The sequence below is a fragment of the Rhinoraja longicauda genome, chromosome 25 (genome assembly GCF_053455715.1).
Source record: "Rhinoraja longicauda isolate Sanriku21f chromosome 25, sRhiLon1.1, whole genome shotgun sequence".
Lineage (NCBI taxonomy): Eukaryota > Metazoa > Chordata > Chondrichthyes > Rajiformes > Arhynchobatidae > Rhinoraja > Rhinoraja longicauda.
The window spans coordinates 7,543,265-7,558,342 of record NC_135977.1 but is presented as its reverse complement, the minus strand read 5'-3'; the positions used below and the strand labels follow the sequence as shown (position 1 = coordinate 7,558,342).

Here is a 15,078-nt window from a genome sequence, read left to right as displayed (position 1 = left end):
CAAAGCATATTTATAGCTAAAGCACCTTTCTTGAAATAAGGAAGGGAAAATCTGGAGTCCAGTACATCTAGAAATGTTCTAATTCTGATTATGAGAAATCACGAGAGGCCCTTCAGGTCTGAAGAAGGGTCCCGGTGTGAGCAAGTTGATCAATTCTCACCTATCCAGGGGGATGCTGGTATTTGAGATGGACTGGCTGCGTCCATATCCCTGCAATATCTTGCAAATTTGAACAAAGCAGTTGCCATACCAAGCTATGATGCATCCTAATAAGATGCTTTCTATAGAACTTGAAGGATGAGAGGGGATCTTATCGAAACGTATAAGATTACTAAGGGGTTGGACATGTTAGAGGCAGGAAACATGTTCCCAATGTTGGGGGAGTCCAGAACCAGGGGCCACAGTTTAAGAATAAGGGGTAGGCCATTTAGAACGGAGATGAGGAAAAACTTTTTCAGTCAGAGTTGTGAATCTGTGGAATTCTCTGCCTCAGAAGGCAGTGGAGGCCAATTCTCTGAATGCATTCAAGAAAGAGCTAGATAGATCTCTTAAGGATAGCAGAGTCGGGGGGTGTGGGGAGAAGGCAGGAACAGGGTACTGATTGAGAATGATTAGCCATGATCACATTGAATGGCGGTGCTGGCTCGAAGGGCCGAATGACCTCCTCCTGCACCTATTGTCTATAAGTCATTGGAGAGATGCTGAATTTCTTTGGCCTTCTGAGAAAGTTTGGAAGTTGGTGTGCTCTCTTGGCCATAGCGTCAATGTATTTGGACCAGGGCAAATTGTTGTGATATTTGCACCGAGAAACCTGAAGCTCTCAACCATCTCCACTTTAATACCATTGAAACAAACTGGGCGCGTACTCCTCTCTGCGTCCAGAAGTTGTCATATACACTAGGATACAATGACACATCTTGATGTTTACAGAATAAATAAGTATACATATAGTAATAATAAATACAACAATGAAAACAGCAATAAGTGCAAAACGGCAGGTTGGTGCAAGATGTTAGTGCAAAGATTGGATACTACAAAAGAATATTTAAGTACAATATTGGAATGACCTGCTGAGGTAGCTAAAACCAAGTTCGTGGCAGCACTTCCTGGAATGGGGTGTGAAAGAGGGAGATGATTGGACTTTATTACCTTCTATCACAGTGAGGAATGTGGGGAGCCACTGCAGTGGATGTTAATGTTAACTTTTATTTTATGTGGCTGTGTGTCTTGTTGCTTTTCACTTAGTATGGCTGTATTGTAACTCAAATTTCACTGTACCTTAATTGGTACATGTGACAATAAACTGACCTTGAAACCTTGAAACCTTGAAAGAGGCGATGGATTCAGCAATAGACAATAGGTGCAGGAGGAGGCCATTCGGCCCTTCGAGCCAGCACCGCCATTCAATGTGATCATGGCTGATCATTCTCAATCAGTACCCCGTTCCTGCCTTCTCCCCATACCCCCTGACTCCGCTATCCTTAAGAGCTCTATCTAGCTCTCTCTTGAATGCATTCAGAGAATTGGCCTCCACTGCCTTCTGAGGCAGAGAATTCCACAGATTCACAACTCTCTGACTGAAAAAGTTTTTCCTCATCTCAGTTCTAAATGGCCTACCCCTTATTCTTAAACAGTGGCCCCTTGTTCTGGACTCCCCCAACATTGGGAACATGTTTCCTGCCTCTAACGAGTCCAACCCCTTAATAATCTTATACGTTTCGATAAGATCTCCTCTCATTCTTCTAAATTCCAGTTTATACAAGCCTAGTCGCTCCAGTCTTTCAACATATGATAGTCCCGCCATTCCGGGAATTAACCTAGTAAACCTACGCTGCACGTCCTCAATAGCAAGTCTCCTCAAATTTGGTCTCCTCAAATTTGGAGACCAAAACTGCACACAGTACTCCAGGTGGGGTCTCACTAGGGCCCTGTACAACTGCAGAAGGACCTCTTTGCTCCTATACTCAACTCCTCTTGTTATGAAGGGCAACATTCCATTGGCTTTCTTCACTGCATGCTTCCTTTCAGTGACTGATGCACTAGGACACCCAGATCTCTTTGTACCTAACTTGACACCATTCAGATAATACTCTGCCTTCCTATTCTTACCACCAAAGTGGATAACCTCACACTAATCCACATTAAACTGCAGTTAGATAGCAGTGGAGAAGAAGCTGATGAACCTGGAAGTCCCAGTGTTCAAGCTCCTGTGTCTTTTCGTAGAAGTGAGAAAAGGGAATGGCTAGGGTGAAAGGCATCTTTACTGATGCCATGCACCATGGAGATGGAGTGGGTGGAAGGAAATGACAAGTCTGTAATGGACTGGGCTGTGTTCTTCACTCTTTGCAGTTTCAAGCAGTTAAGAGACGAGCAGTTGTCGTCCCAGGCTGAGATGCATCTTGTCAATACTTTCTATTGCACATCTGTAAAAGTTGGAGAGAATCCTCGTGGACATGCCAAGTCTTCTCCAATGCTTAAAGAAATATGCTGATGCGGCTTTCTTGATCAACACATCAGGAGGAAGGGACTAGATTAGGTTGTTGGTGGTACAGATATCCAGGAACTTGAAGTTGTCAATGACCTCTACAGCAGTTCCATTGAGGACTGGGCTGTGCATACCCTCTTGCTTCCTTGGGTCAAAAACCATCTCTGTTGGCTCACTGACAGTAAGGACTTGATTATTAACCTCACAAATAATTTAGGTTAATTGTCACATATAATTTAGGTTACATTTTAGTGACATGAATGTTAAGAGGCAATGCAAAATAGAGGACAAACTTCTGAGGCGTACAATCTCGATGTATATGCATATAATTTGTTGAAAGCAGCTTTTGTTTTAAAAGGATCTTGAGCTTTATAGAGGTGCAAGTGCAAGGAAGTTATTGTGAGATTTTAATACCAGAGGAGTGTCTTAAATTGCTTTGCACATTTTAAAGGGATTGTACATGGCATGAGCGAAAATATCTTCATGCAGTATTGTCATTACGACATTGAAATAATGATGTGCTCAAGTCCTCAAACAGGACAAGAACCTGCAACCTTCTGACTGACACGAGCACCTGAATCTGCTTCTTGCTGCCTCAGTAGATTGCTATAACTGAGTCAATCTGGCATTCCGCATTGAGATTTGCAAAGGATTGTCAGTAAGGGAAAATATCCCTAGTACAGAGTTGGCCATACCTTCCTGACCTTAAAAAACAAAAGTTTATGTTGAAATCAAAGTAAAGCAAGCTTTATGCTTACGGAAAAATTATCTTTCCATGTCCTCCAGAGATACTGTCTGAGTGGCAGAGTTACTCCAGCATTTTGTTTTATTTTATTCACTGTAACGTTCCTTTAACTGACTGAACATAATTGACATTAATTCTCTGTGCCCAAGTTCATTTCGGCTCTCAGCTGTGCTGTTTCTCAGCCTAAGCGGGAAATGAAAATAATTGAGTTTTCTGTGCTGCTGTGTGTATATAATTTGAAATATATTTTGTGTGCTTGTGTTTATTTGGTACTTTTGGGTCATTTATTCTTTCTATCTTTCTGACTAGTGGAGGCATTTGATAAAATAAAATCATTTTTGTTGCTGGTTTCAGGGTGAACAGAAGTTCTCCAGGGTGGTGCGAGGAAAAATACAAAGCAGCTACCTGCGTTCCCTTCAGGAGATGGGAGAGCTACTGAGAAAGAGACTGGACACAGTTAAAAGCCTGAAAATTTAACTCTAAGGCAGTGGCGGAGAGGGAAGAGGAAGGTGGGGGGGGAAGACCAGTGGCAAAAAAAAACTGCTGGGCAATGCCGTTTCACCCCAATACTGTTATCATATGTTCCTAGGACCTCATCAGATGCATCAACTGATCCAGAACATTTACCAGAGAGCATGAAGGACTTTGCAACAAAAGAGTTTAAAATAAAAGGTTTTTAGAACAAAAAAAGTTAATAAATTATGTACATAAATTCAGAGTCAGAGGCCTTCTCTCAGACTTGGCAGCAATATTTTTAGAAAATGTTGGGTGTTTCTCTTGTGTAGTTCAGTGCATGATACACCCAGCAACATCGCTACTAGATGCCGAGAAGTCAAGAGAAACATCAGACTGTGTTCAGTAGAAAATAGTACCTGTGTCGGTGCTGAAATTTTGACTGCAGCTTTTACATCACACATTGGTGTACAGACTGTATATGTTAAGTATCATATGTTCCATCATAATTTATTCAATATTTCAATTTTAATGTTTTTATTTGTATAAATTTATGTTGCCTAAGCAGAACTCACTTTCAGCAACTGTGAAACACAGAATATGTGCTCTTTCATTGTGAATCCGACTTCTCAAATTCATTCCCTTATTCTACCGTTCTCTTCCTCGAGGTTTTTAACTTTGAAGGGATTTTATTTTGCTTTCAAGGTGCTTCACTGTCGATTTTTTTTCCTCCCTTTTTCAAGTGTGTGTAAGCCACTTACCTGCAGTTTATTACTGATGGAATTAATACTTACGGTAGTTCTGAACAGACTGGATGAATCAAAATAATCTTCAGGCAAGCTGTTCAAAACCAGAAGACGTCAATGCCCGTCATATTTAACACTGCCTCTGTTCGCTGCCTTTGGTAAAAGAAAAAAGAAAAATGCATTGCATCTAGCAGAGGCAGCCCCTCCATTTGCGTTCACATCTGTTGACGACCAGGACTAACAAAGAGAGGAGGAAACCTAATGTATTAAAGTTATAAAAGTATTCTTTGACAAGCGAGCCTGGATTTAAGAGGTGAATTCAAATATTAAACAGAAGATTGGTACTTATGGTGTATTTATCCCAAGTGCATTGCAAATATCTATCACCCTCCTAGGCAAGAGACTTGAGTTTGAAGATAATTGCAGAACCTGATTCATGCAAGCCTGGATCATGTGCTTCCCCTAGTGGTTGAATGAGTTATATATTGTTGAACAATGTACATCAAATTGATTTGATTTACGCTTGGTTTGCTAATGTCAAAATGGCTTTGAATTCTTAAATCGGCAGTATTCCAAACTGTGAAGAATGAACAAATCAAGTAACCTATTATGTTTCGGTAGTTTTTGCCCCCCTGCCCCAAGAGAAAGTATTTTAGTTTTAAATAAAACTGGGGATCAGTGTATTTTGGTGTACTGTCAATTATGAATAATCTGTCAGCAGTCCTGATCCACTCTTGGTTTGGGATAAATTGCAAAAAGATCTGACCACCTTAAAGTTTCCAGTGGGTTGAGATGGTACTTCTAGAAAAGTGGGTGGGAACAGGGAGAGGCAGGAAATTGAAAATGCTTCTTTGACTTGCACATCAGTGTGAATTTTGAGCAGCAGCACCATTTCAAGTTTGTATATTCTTTAGCTTAAAGGGGGGTGGCATGTGAACGTAGAGAGCAGAGAAGCTGTTCTCCTTGGAGCAAAGTAGGTTAAGATTTGATGAAGATGTTCAAAATCCAGCAGGGTTATGTTGGGGCAAGCGAGGGGACTGTTTCCAGTGGTAAATGGAGGAAACAGATTGAAGGCAAAACTACCAGAGGTCAGGAAAGAAACAAAGATCAGAAACAGTGATTATGATCTGGAAAGTCCTGCCTGAAAGAGTGATAGAAACCAATCCAACAATTTCCTAAAGAGAATTGATTAATTACTTGGCAAAATTATTTTCAGATTCTGTGGGAAAAGAACCCTGGGGTATATGTATAATTAGGTTACACTGCTAAAAGCTGGCACTGGTAATTTGGCCTGAATGGCTTCCCTCTGTTCTGTCAGCCCACAAGTAAATGTGATTCCACATTGACCCACGGTTCTTTCCACTTTAAAGCCAGGATCTTGTTTTCTGTTTTGGATCACTTTGTAGGAACCTTTACAAGAAGAGTTTCCATTTTCACTCAACTACATTCAAGCCACTGCATAACAATTTTCATAACCCGTTTCCCAAAGCATAATGCTGTTGAATGGAAATAAAATTTGTCTCCTGTGATATAGGTGTCTGAAAATATAATTAGGGCCATGACTGAGAGAGTGCCTGGAGCATTATTGCTCCAATCAATTAAATATGGGCAATGCATAGTAAAGATGCAAAATACCAAAATGGGAAATTTTATCAGATTAGCCAAATGCGTATTATGTGCAGTGTGGAAATGATATGAAGCCATTAAACAACTGGATAACATTCTTTTAAGTCTAGTTTTTGCCCTTAAAAATAAACTCTTAATCTTTAACTATCAAATCATATAGCTTCTCATTGTGCCGTGTTCTTTTACAGCAGTGATCTAAAGTTAAACAGTTGGCCACACTTTATATAAAAGTGATATGCCCCATATTTTTTTAAATAAATGTAACATTGATCAGCAGTTTGAACTTCAATGTGCAAGACAAACCATGTCCTGATCTACCATTGCCTTAGCAGGGTACTATTATTGTCCATTCTTTCGGTTTATAATAGGAACAATGGAAAATATTCATGACCAGACATTGCTATGGATTTGGGTGCTGCTGGCACTCTATTGATAATGAGCTTAGACACAAAATGCTGGAGTAACTCAGCAGGACAGGCAGCGTCTCTGGATAGAAACCCTTCTTCAGACTACCTGTCCCGCTGAGTTACTCCACCATTTTGTGTATCTTCAGTGTAGTCCAGCATCTGCAGTTCCTTCCTACACATTGATAATGTACTCCCTGGCTCGGGATTTGATGTATTTTAAAATACAGTTTTGGTTTTAAGATCTAAAATGTAACATTTCAAAACTTTTTCTAGTTTTAAATTTTAAACTTAATGATCTGGGTCTGTGAAAACAAAATTGATGCCGCTGTTAATTCTTCCTATTCCTTACAAGTGGAATTCAAATTCAGATTTTTTTTAAATCTGGGTTAATGTTTACTGTCTTTATATTGCTTTAGGTCTTTGTGATTCATCTAACCATGTGGATCCAAGAAGATCTTTCCTTTTGTGCTCACCACTCTTTCCCCTCCTGTGGAGTCTGAGTCATAGAGTCTTACAGCATGGAAGCAGGCCATTCGGCCCAACTTGCCCACACCAGCCAATATGTTCCATCTTTACTAGCCCCACCTGCCTGCAACTGGCCCATATCCCTCTCAACCTGTCCTATCCATGCACCCGTCTAATGGTTTCTTAAATGTTGCGATAATACCTGCCTCAACTACCATTCACCTTGTTCCATTCACCCACCACCCTTTGTGGGCTGAAAAAATTACCCCTCAGGTTCCTCTTAAATCTCCCCCCCTCACCACCTTAAACCTATGTCTTCTGGTTCTTGGTTCTCCTACTCTGGGCAAGAGAATTTGTGTGTCTACCCCATCTGTTCCTCTCATGATTTTGTACTCCTCGAAAGGTAGTACTGCGGAGTTTCACCTGGTTCAGGAAAAATTGGGAGCTGATTGGAAAGTCGCAGCGTGGAGTTGCATTTTTGCTTTGCTGCTGGAACGATATGGGTCAGGTACAATATAGTCGTCCGATATCAAACATGATTGATTGTGGTGTTTTCCCCGTAATGATCCACATGACGTGAAACAGAATGCCACAGAAGCTGTATACAATATTTATAAAAAGCTCTGAATTCCAACCACATTGTTAATGATTCACACAAGCCTTGTGTTATTCAAATTGGAAGCCAGCCTAGAATAAATAAATATTCTCATTTTAATATCCTTAACTTTACATCTGAATAACTGTGCATTGTAACTGCATAACTGCAGCGTTCAACTGTACACTTGAATAATAGAGATTGGCATGACCAACACAAATTCTAAACTTCCTATTAAACTCAAACGCAATGAAAACAGAAAACCAGTTCAGGCAGGGTTCCCACACTTTTTAATTTCAGATTTTCAGCATCTACACTTAACAAATTTGTATCATTTAACTATTTAGGGAAATTGCCCAATTTTAAATTCTGAACATTTACTTACTTCATGTAGGAATATAAATTGACTACACTTGCCCTTTTTCCTCTACAGTTTTTTCCCCCTACATTAGGTGAGGGAGATTCAGAGCACCTTTGCTCGGACGCTGGATCCTATGAACATTGCAGTCTTGACATAGAGGATAGACACAAAGCTGGAGTAACTCAGCGGGACAGGCAGCATCTCTGGAGAGGCATAGAGGAACTCTCTTTAGTCTCTTGCAATACTCCATTGAGGTGAGGTGGGAAGCTGCATGTCTGACTGAATTGCAGGAATTGGACAAGCAACAACACAGAAAGCATTCAGAATAATCCCAGTTCCCAAGACTAGCTTTGTAGGTTGTGGCATGGTGAGTATTCATTGTGGATGTTTAAATATAATGAGGTTTGTGACCTCCACCACTCTTTCAGGCAGTTAATTCTACAACCCTACTGCTCATTAGTTTGAAAAATAATTGTCTCCTCTGATTTTTCTATCAAATACCTTTTACATTTATCCCCTTACTATTGACTTCCTTGTTTGTGGAAATGATCTGTCTTGATTAACGTATTTCGCTTTAAATCCTGATTTTCATTATCCATGAAAACCTCCATTAATTTGTTCACCGAGATGTCAGTTCACCCTTTTACCTTTCTAAACACAAGTAACAGATGAACTTCCTTTACAGTCTTCCAGCATTGCACTGATTTGGGGGAAAAGTTAAAGAGCAGTGACAATAACAATTTTCCCCCAATCCTTTTTCATAAAGGGGAGCAAGTGTGGCACTCAAGGAGGAAGTGAGGAACAATGGATAAGATAGTCAATGTGGGAGGAAATATTGAGGCACATAGTCTGCAATTCAATTTGTCTGCGCTGGCAAAGTACCTCATTAAAGATAATACGCACCTGAATCATTCCTTCCTTATTGGCCATCTTATAAATTATTACTCACTTCCTCCTTAACTGCAATGTCTGTATCAATTCTCCTGTATGAAGACATTTATGCTGTTTCTTTAGAACCATATCTATGTAATCTGCCAACATATTTGGGTTCTTTCTTTGCGTCACTGTTGGACCTTGCTCTTTCCTTTGTTTTTCCGTGTCCTGTGTTGATAGAAGCATTCTTGGTTTCCTTGATTTTTACCTTGGCTTTCTGCAGCATTGAACACTTGTAACTTGATCAAAAGCTGCCCCTCTTGCTGCAGCCTCTGCAGTACACTGCTCAACATCACACAGATCCAAATTTTGGAGTTGATCAGCTTTTCCTTCGAAGCAACATTATTTGATGGTCGTTACTACCATGAAATGCAATGTTTTGCCCTGTACAATAACCATTTCTAATCATTTCAGATCGCTGCCAAATCAGTTTTGGCGGATTTATTGAGAAACTAGATTCATGGAGTGATACAGTGTGGAAACAGGCCCTTCGGCCCAACTCGCTCACACCGGCCAACAATGTCCCAGCTACCCTAGTTCCATGTGCCTACACGGTCCATAACCCTCCAACCCTGCCCTATCCATGTACCTGTCCAACTGTTTCTTAAACGATGGGATAGTCAAAATCTCTCCGTAAATCTGCCAGTTTAATTTAACGTGTACCAGATACGTCCTGCCCTTTTGTTTTATTTAAAGTTGTTGGCAAATTCACTTGCCAACTAGTCGTACAGTTGCAAAGCATTAGAAATAGGCCCTTTGACTCACTGCATCTATGCCAACCATGATATCCATCTGTCCTACTTGCCTGCATTAATCCCATATCCCTCTATGTCTTGCTCTTTAAAGTACCTGACTCTTAATTGTTTCTGTTCCTGAAGTTCAATGAAATGCAAGTAAAATATTGTTGCACCTGTGTTATGTTTTGTTTATAACAAAAATCTCAAAAGCTGCTAAAATGAAGGAACGTGAAGAAATGTAAACCTGTTTTTTTGGGGGGGAATGTCTTCATTTTGTAAATTTAGTTAATGGTAGAACTCTTGGTTTAAGCAGATGCTTATTTGGGATTGTTCATTCAAGGCTTTTTTATAGTGTTTCATTAAAATGAGGAACATAAAGTAGAATTTAACATAACTAGATCCAATCTTGTTTCTATAGATTTTTGGCATGGATGGGTTGGGCCAAAGGACTTGTTTCCATGCTGCATGACTCTAACTCTAAGTAGTGCTTTAAAGGGGTGAATTTAACTTTTAAGATGTTTGCATGGAAATTTTTAGCAAAAATTGCAAACATGATCTGAATTCTTAATTTACAAGTCCTATCACGGAGCAGACGACACCGAAATTCGTTTTGGGGGCAGAGAAAGGTGGATGCATTGTAAAAGGTTTTATCTATGTGTGGCTTTCTTTTTCAATGCTAATCATGCATTGTAGTTTTCAATGCAAGTGAAAAAATAAAGCCTGTGGTTTTCTTCACAATTATTTTCTGCCTTCTTCCACAAACCTGTTGAAAACTTTGACTTGCACTTCGAAACATTTCCTATGTGCAGGCATTAGTCTTCCACTGTCGTTGGTTTAAAAAAAAAATTTAATGTCAATACTGCATTAATCTGGTTTCCAATGGAAATGTGTAGTATCTTGGAGCTGACCCCTCAAAGAGCTGCTACAGGAAAGAAGGGCAAAGTGGCTTCCTTCTATATAGAAACAGAACTGCAGATGCTGGTTAAAATGCCAGAGATGCTGTCTGACCTGCTGAGTTACTCCAGCACTTTGTCCTTTGACTTCCTTCTATGTTGCATTACGTTGACTTGAATTAAATTTCATCACCTGAGCCAGAGGTTGCTGTCCTTGCAAGCAATTAACAAAGTGTAAAGAGTGCAATAGCTATTGACAATAAAATTTAATATGCAATTTGCTCGAGTGACAAATAGAAGCAAAAATAGTTTTGTTAAATTTAATCCTCAGTAGTTTAATATGTCTAGTCTGTGTTGATTTGCCCTTTGAGTATTATAGAACATATAGTACAGTGCATGAACAGGCCCTTTGACCCACAATGTTTGTGCTGAACAAGATGCCTAATTAACTGATCTCATCTGCCTGCAAATGCACTTCTATGTGCCTATCTAAAAACCTCTTAAATGCTGCTATCGTATCTGCCTCCACCACCAACACCCCTGACAATGTGTTCCAAGCTCCCACCACTCTGTATTAAAAAAAAACCTTGCCCCGCAAGTCTCCATTAAACTTTTGCCCTCTCACCTTATAGATATGCCCTCTAGTGTTAGAGTAAGAGAATATAAGAAAATAACTGCAGATGCTGGTACAAATCGAAGGTATTTATTCACAACATGCTGGAGTAACTCAGCAGGTCAGGCAGCATCTCAGGAGAGAAGGAATGGGTGATGTTTCGGGTCGAGACCCTTCTTCAGACTGATGTCAGGGGGGGGGGGGCGGGACAAAGGAAGGATATAGGTGGAGACAGGAAAATAGAGGGAGATCTGGGAAGGAGGAGGGGAAGAGAGGGACAATCTAAAGTTGGAGAAGTCGATGTGTTGGACATTTCCACCCTGGGGAAAAATGTTGGTCTACCCTGTCTCTGCCTCTCATTTGTTTTCTTCCCATGTGAGGTTGAAAAATCTGGGTGAAAGCAAGATATTAAATTGGACTATTTTAAAGGGTGCGTTAAACACGCATAAGCATGTATGCGTAAGGAGCTGCAGATGCTGGTTCTGAAGAAGGGTCTCGACCCGAAACGTCACCCATTCCTTCTCTCCAGAGATGCCTGCCCCGCTGAGTGACTCCAGCTTTTCATGTATGCTTCAAGTATTGATTAGGTGTCTGCACTCCAGGCTGCACCTTCCACCCCTCCCCACCCATTACCCAATTTAGCCATCATGTGCAACCCTATTCATGATTCATGAATTACCGTCAGTATCAAACACATAAATTCAAGCTGTTTGGGATTTCTGGCAGCTTAAAACAGATGACATCTAGGATTTGATGCCACTGCACCCAGGTGACTGGATTACTAACCATAGCACGTCATCTTTAAAAGAAAATAGCATTGTCAAATATATTTTTTCTAAATCCAAGAGAGCCTTGCATTTAAAACTGGAAAATGCATTAAAATGGGGTGAGTTTTCGCATCAACCGTCTATTTCTACACAAAAACCCCCAAAATTTAACCCTTGGTTTAACCCGAAATCAATTTGCTCGTTTATGATCCTTGAATCTCTGTCTGTCTCTTTATCAACTGAGCTGCTCACACAGCGTGACAGGGTGGAGATGTAGATATCAGAAATTAACCGTTTTTAATGGGCTATCTCCTGGCAAAATGGATTCTTTCATTTGGTATTGAGGTGTGATACACATGCTGTGATCCTATTGACAAGCCAAATGGTGTTTTATATGAGGATTAAAGAATGTTATTAGATTAATGCGAATTGTGCAGGATTTTCTTCTGGTAGAGACAGCCAATGTGTAATTGTTAAAGGGGGGATTTTATTGGTGATTGAACTGTATGACAGTTCACGTTGATAAACTAAGGAGCAGTATCAGTACCGCATCTCTGACCATGACGATCATAAAGCATATTAATACATGCCACAGCAACTTTATGTTTAATCTGGTTAATTCATGGAAAGATGATGAGTTTATCCTGGGCGAATAAAATTCTTGACCGGAGTTAGGCTCTTACTTTGTAACAGATGTGCTTCTAGTTTACAGCTTTCTAAGCCAATTTGAAATGTAGTTTTGCGAGCCTTGCATTTCTTTATATCCTGCTGCATTTTTCAGAGCTGTAGTTATCTTCCTCATTTCATTCTCCTTTCCAAATCTTGCTCTTGGTTATAGATTCTGGTTTTACCTGATACGTATTTGTAAATACTGTTTCTCTTTGAGTGTCTCCATATTTAATTAATCCAGAGACTTTGAATTTACTAAAGCTGTGACGTCTCCGGAAGACCATTTTGTATGTAACAGAATTGGACAGCTGAGAATTCAGCAGGTTTCTGGGTGTATATTTAAATCTAAAGATTACTAAAGCAATAAAGATCAGCTAATAATGAAACTAACTTTTCAGTGTTGTATCTGATCTTCTCCAACTGTCTTGTCTGTCTCTGCATCTGTCTCTAGGGCTTGCAATAGACTGAAATACTGTCCTTCCATGGCATGGGATTTCATTGAAGCATTATTGTGCATGCAATTTTGGACTTGTCCTCTTTCTGGGAAAACTCACCAATAATTCTGTTTGAGAAATTCACTCCAGTGTTCCTGCTTGTTCGTGAAACTTTAATGATTCTGTTCTCTGCCACAGAAGGCAGTGGAGGCCAATTCACAGGATGTTTTCAAGTTAGATTTAGCTCTTAGGGCTAACGGAATCAAGGGATATGGGGAAAAAGCACGAACGGGGTACTGATTTTGGATAATCAGCCATGATCATGTTGAATGGCGATGCTGGCTCACAGGGCCGAATGGCCTACTCCTGCACCTATTTTTCTATGTTAACAGGCCGAAGGAACTACTCATTAAAAATTACGTATTTATGCAATTACAAATGCACTGGCCCACCTAGCACCCAATCAAGACAAAGTCTTAAATGAGAAATTATTGTAGCTTCAGTTAAATTCACCAAATTTAAGAGATTCTTGTGATTGTGAAAGGACTAACTTTATAAAGTCAAACCCAACTTGAAAGCACTGATCAGGAAGCAAATGACAACTGAAATGACTTTGGGATGTTGAGCTTTCAACATATGAATTGTTCAACAAAATATCAGTTAGGAAATGGACTGCTTTTAATCTGCAGATGCAGTTCTGTGGGTTTGACTGATTGTGATTAGAGATCGTTCAACTCCGTAAATTAAAGTATAACAATATTTTGCAGCATTCCACATCAGTGATACAAGTGTATTGCATCATGAGAGGAATAGATCGGTTAGATGCACAGAATCTCTTGCCACAGTAGGGGAATCGAGAACCAGAGGACATAGGTTCAAGGTGAAGGGGAAAAGATTTAATAGGAATCTGACGGGTAACTTCTTCACACAAAGGGTGGTGGGTATATGGAACGAGCTGCCAGAGGAGATAGTTGAGGCAGGGACTATTCCAAAGTTTAAGAAACAGCTAGACGGGTACATGGATAGGACAGGTTTGGAAGGATATGGACCAAGCTTAGGCAGGTGGGACTAGTGTAGCTTTCTCCCCATATCTCTTGATTCCGTTCGCCCGAAGAGCTATATCTAACTCTCATTTAACTCTAGTAATTTTACTATGCATAGTTGTATCATAACATTACTGACAAAAGTTATCCTTTAAATTTTTCCCCAAAATCTGAATCCTTGTTAAATGTTGAATTCTGTCATTCTGGCAGACGTTTACTCTGTGCATATCTTTATTCGTGTGCATTTTTTGCAATCTTAGCTAATATTTCGTTGTCGATCCTTCTTCCCTTTGTCCCCCCCCCCCCCCCCATGTCCCTGGTGCGTGTCTTTATTAATATGTTGACTTCTTGTATCTTCCTAGGGTACAGTAGACATTCTGTACCTGACATGAAATGGCAACGGACTTGTCCTGGACCTGAAACAATATGGTTGAGACAGCAACAGGCGAGATATAGAGTGAGGAAGTCATGGTGCAGTTTTTGGACTCGGCTTCGGATGCATTTTGAGTATTGTGTGCAGCTCTGATCGCCCCATTACAGGAATAATATGGAGGCTTTGAAAAGGGTGCAAAGGTTTACCAGAATGATGTCTGGAATAGAGGGTATTAGTTACAGGGAGAGGTGGAACAGACTTGGATTGGTTTCTCTGGATCGCTGGAAGTTGCTGGGAAACCTGAGAGAAGTGTATTTTGTTTTAAAAAGAGAGGTATGGATAGGATCGAAGGTCCGAATTCCTGCAGCAGTAAGAATTTCACTCTTGGTAATGCATTCAAGTATCAAGCTGAATAATGCACAAGATCTACACAAAGTACTGGAGTAACTCAGCGGGTCAGGCACCATCTTTGGAGAAAAAGGATGGGTGATGTTTCGGATTGGAACCCTTCTTCTGACTGGAGTCTTAAAAAAAGGTTCCAACCCAAAACGTCACCCATCCTTTATCTCCAGAGATGCTGCCTGACTGCTGAGTTACTCCAGCACTTTGTGACTATCTTCAGTATAAACCATGATCTGCAGTTAAATTCCTACACACTGAATAATGCACAAGCCTGGGCAGCATATGGTGGTTTGGGTATCTTTTTGAACCCAGCTCCAACTGACTTGTAAGA

The 15,078-nt window shown here is 40.2% G+C and overlaps 1 protein-coding gene across 2 annotated transcripts in view; it reads left to right on the top strand.

Moving 5' to 3' along the window:
- Window positions 1-11,222, top strand: part of naa25 (N-alpha-acetyltransferase 25, NatB auxiliary subunit) — a 70,048-nt gene extending 58,826 nt beyond the window's left edge. For both annotated transcript variants that reach the window (XM_078421160.1, XM_078421161.1), the window contains one exon: window positions 3,585-11,222. In XM_078421160.1, the coding sequence (XP_078277286.1) occupies window positions 3,585-3,707 (123 nt within the window). In that variant the 3' untranslated portion in view covers window positions 3,708-11,222. The remainder of the gene's footprint in view (window positions 1-3,584) is intronic.
- The last annotated feature ends 3,856 nt before the right edge of the window (window positions 11,223-15,078 follow it).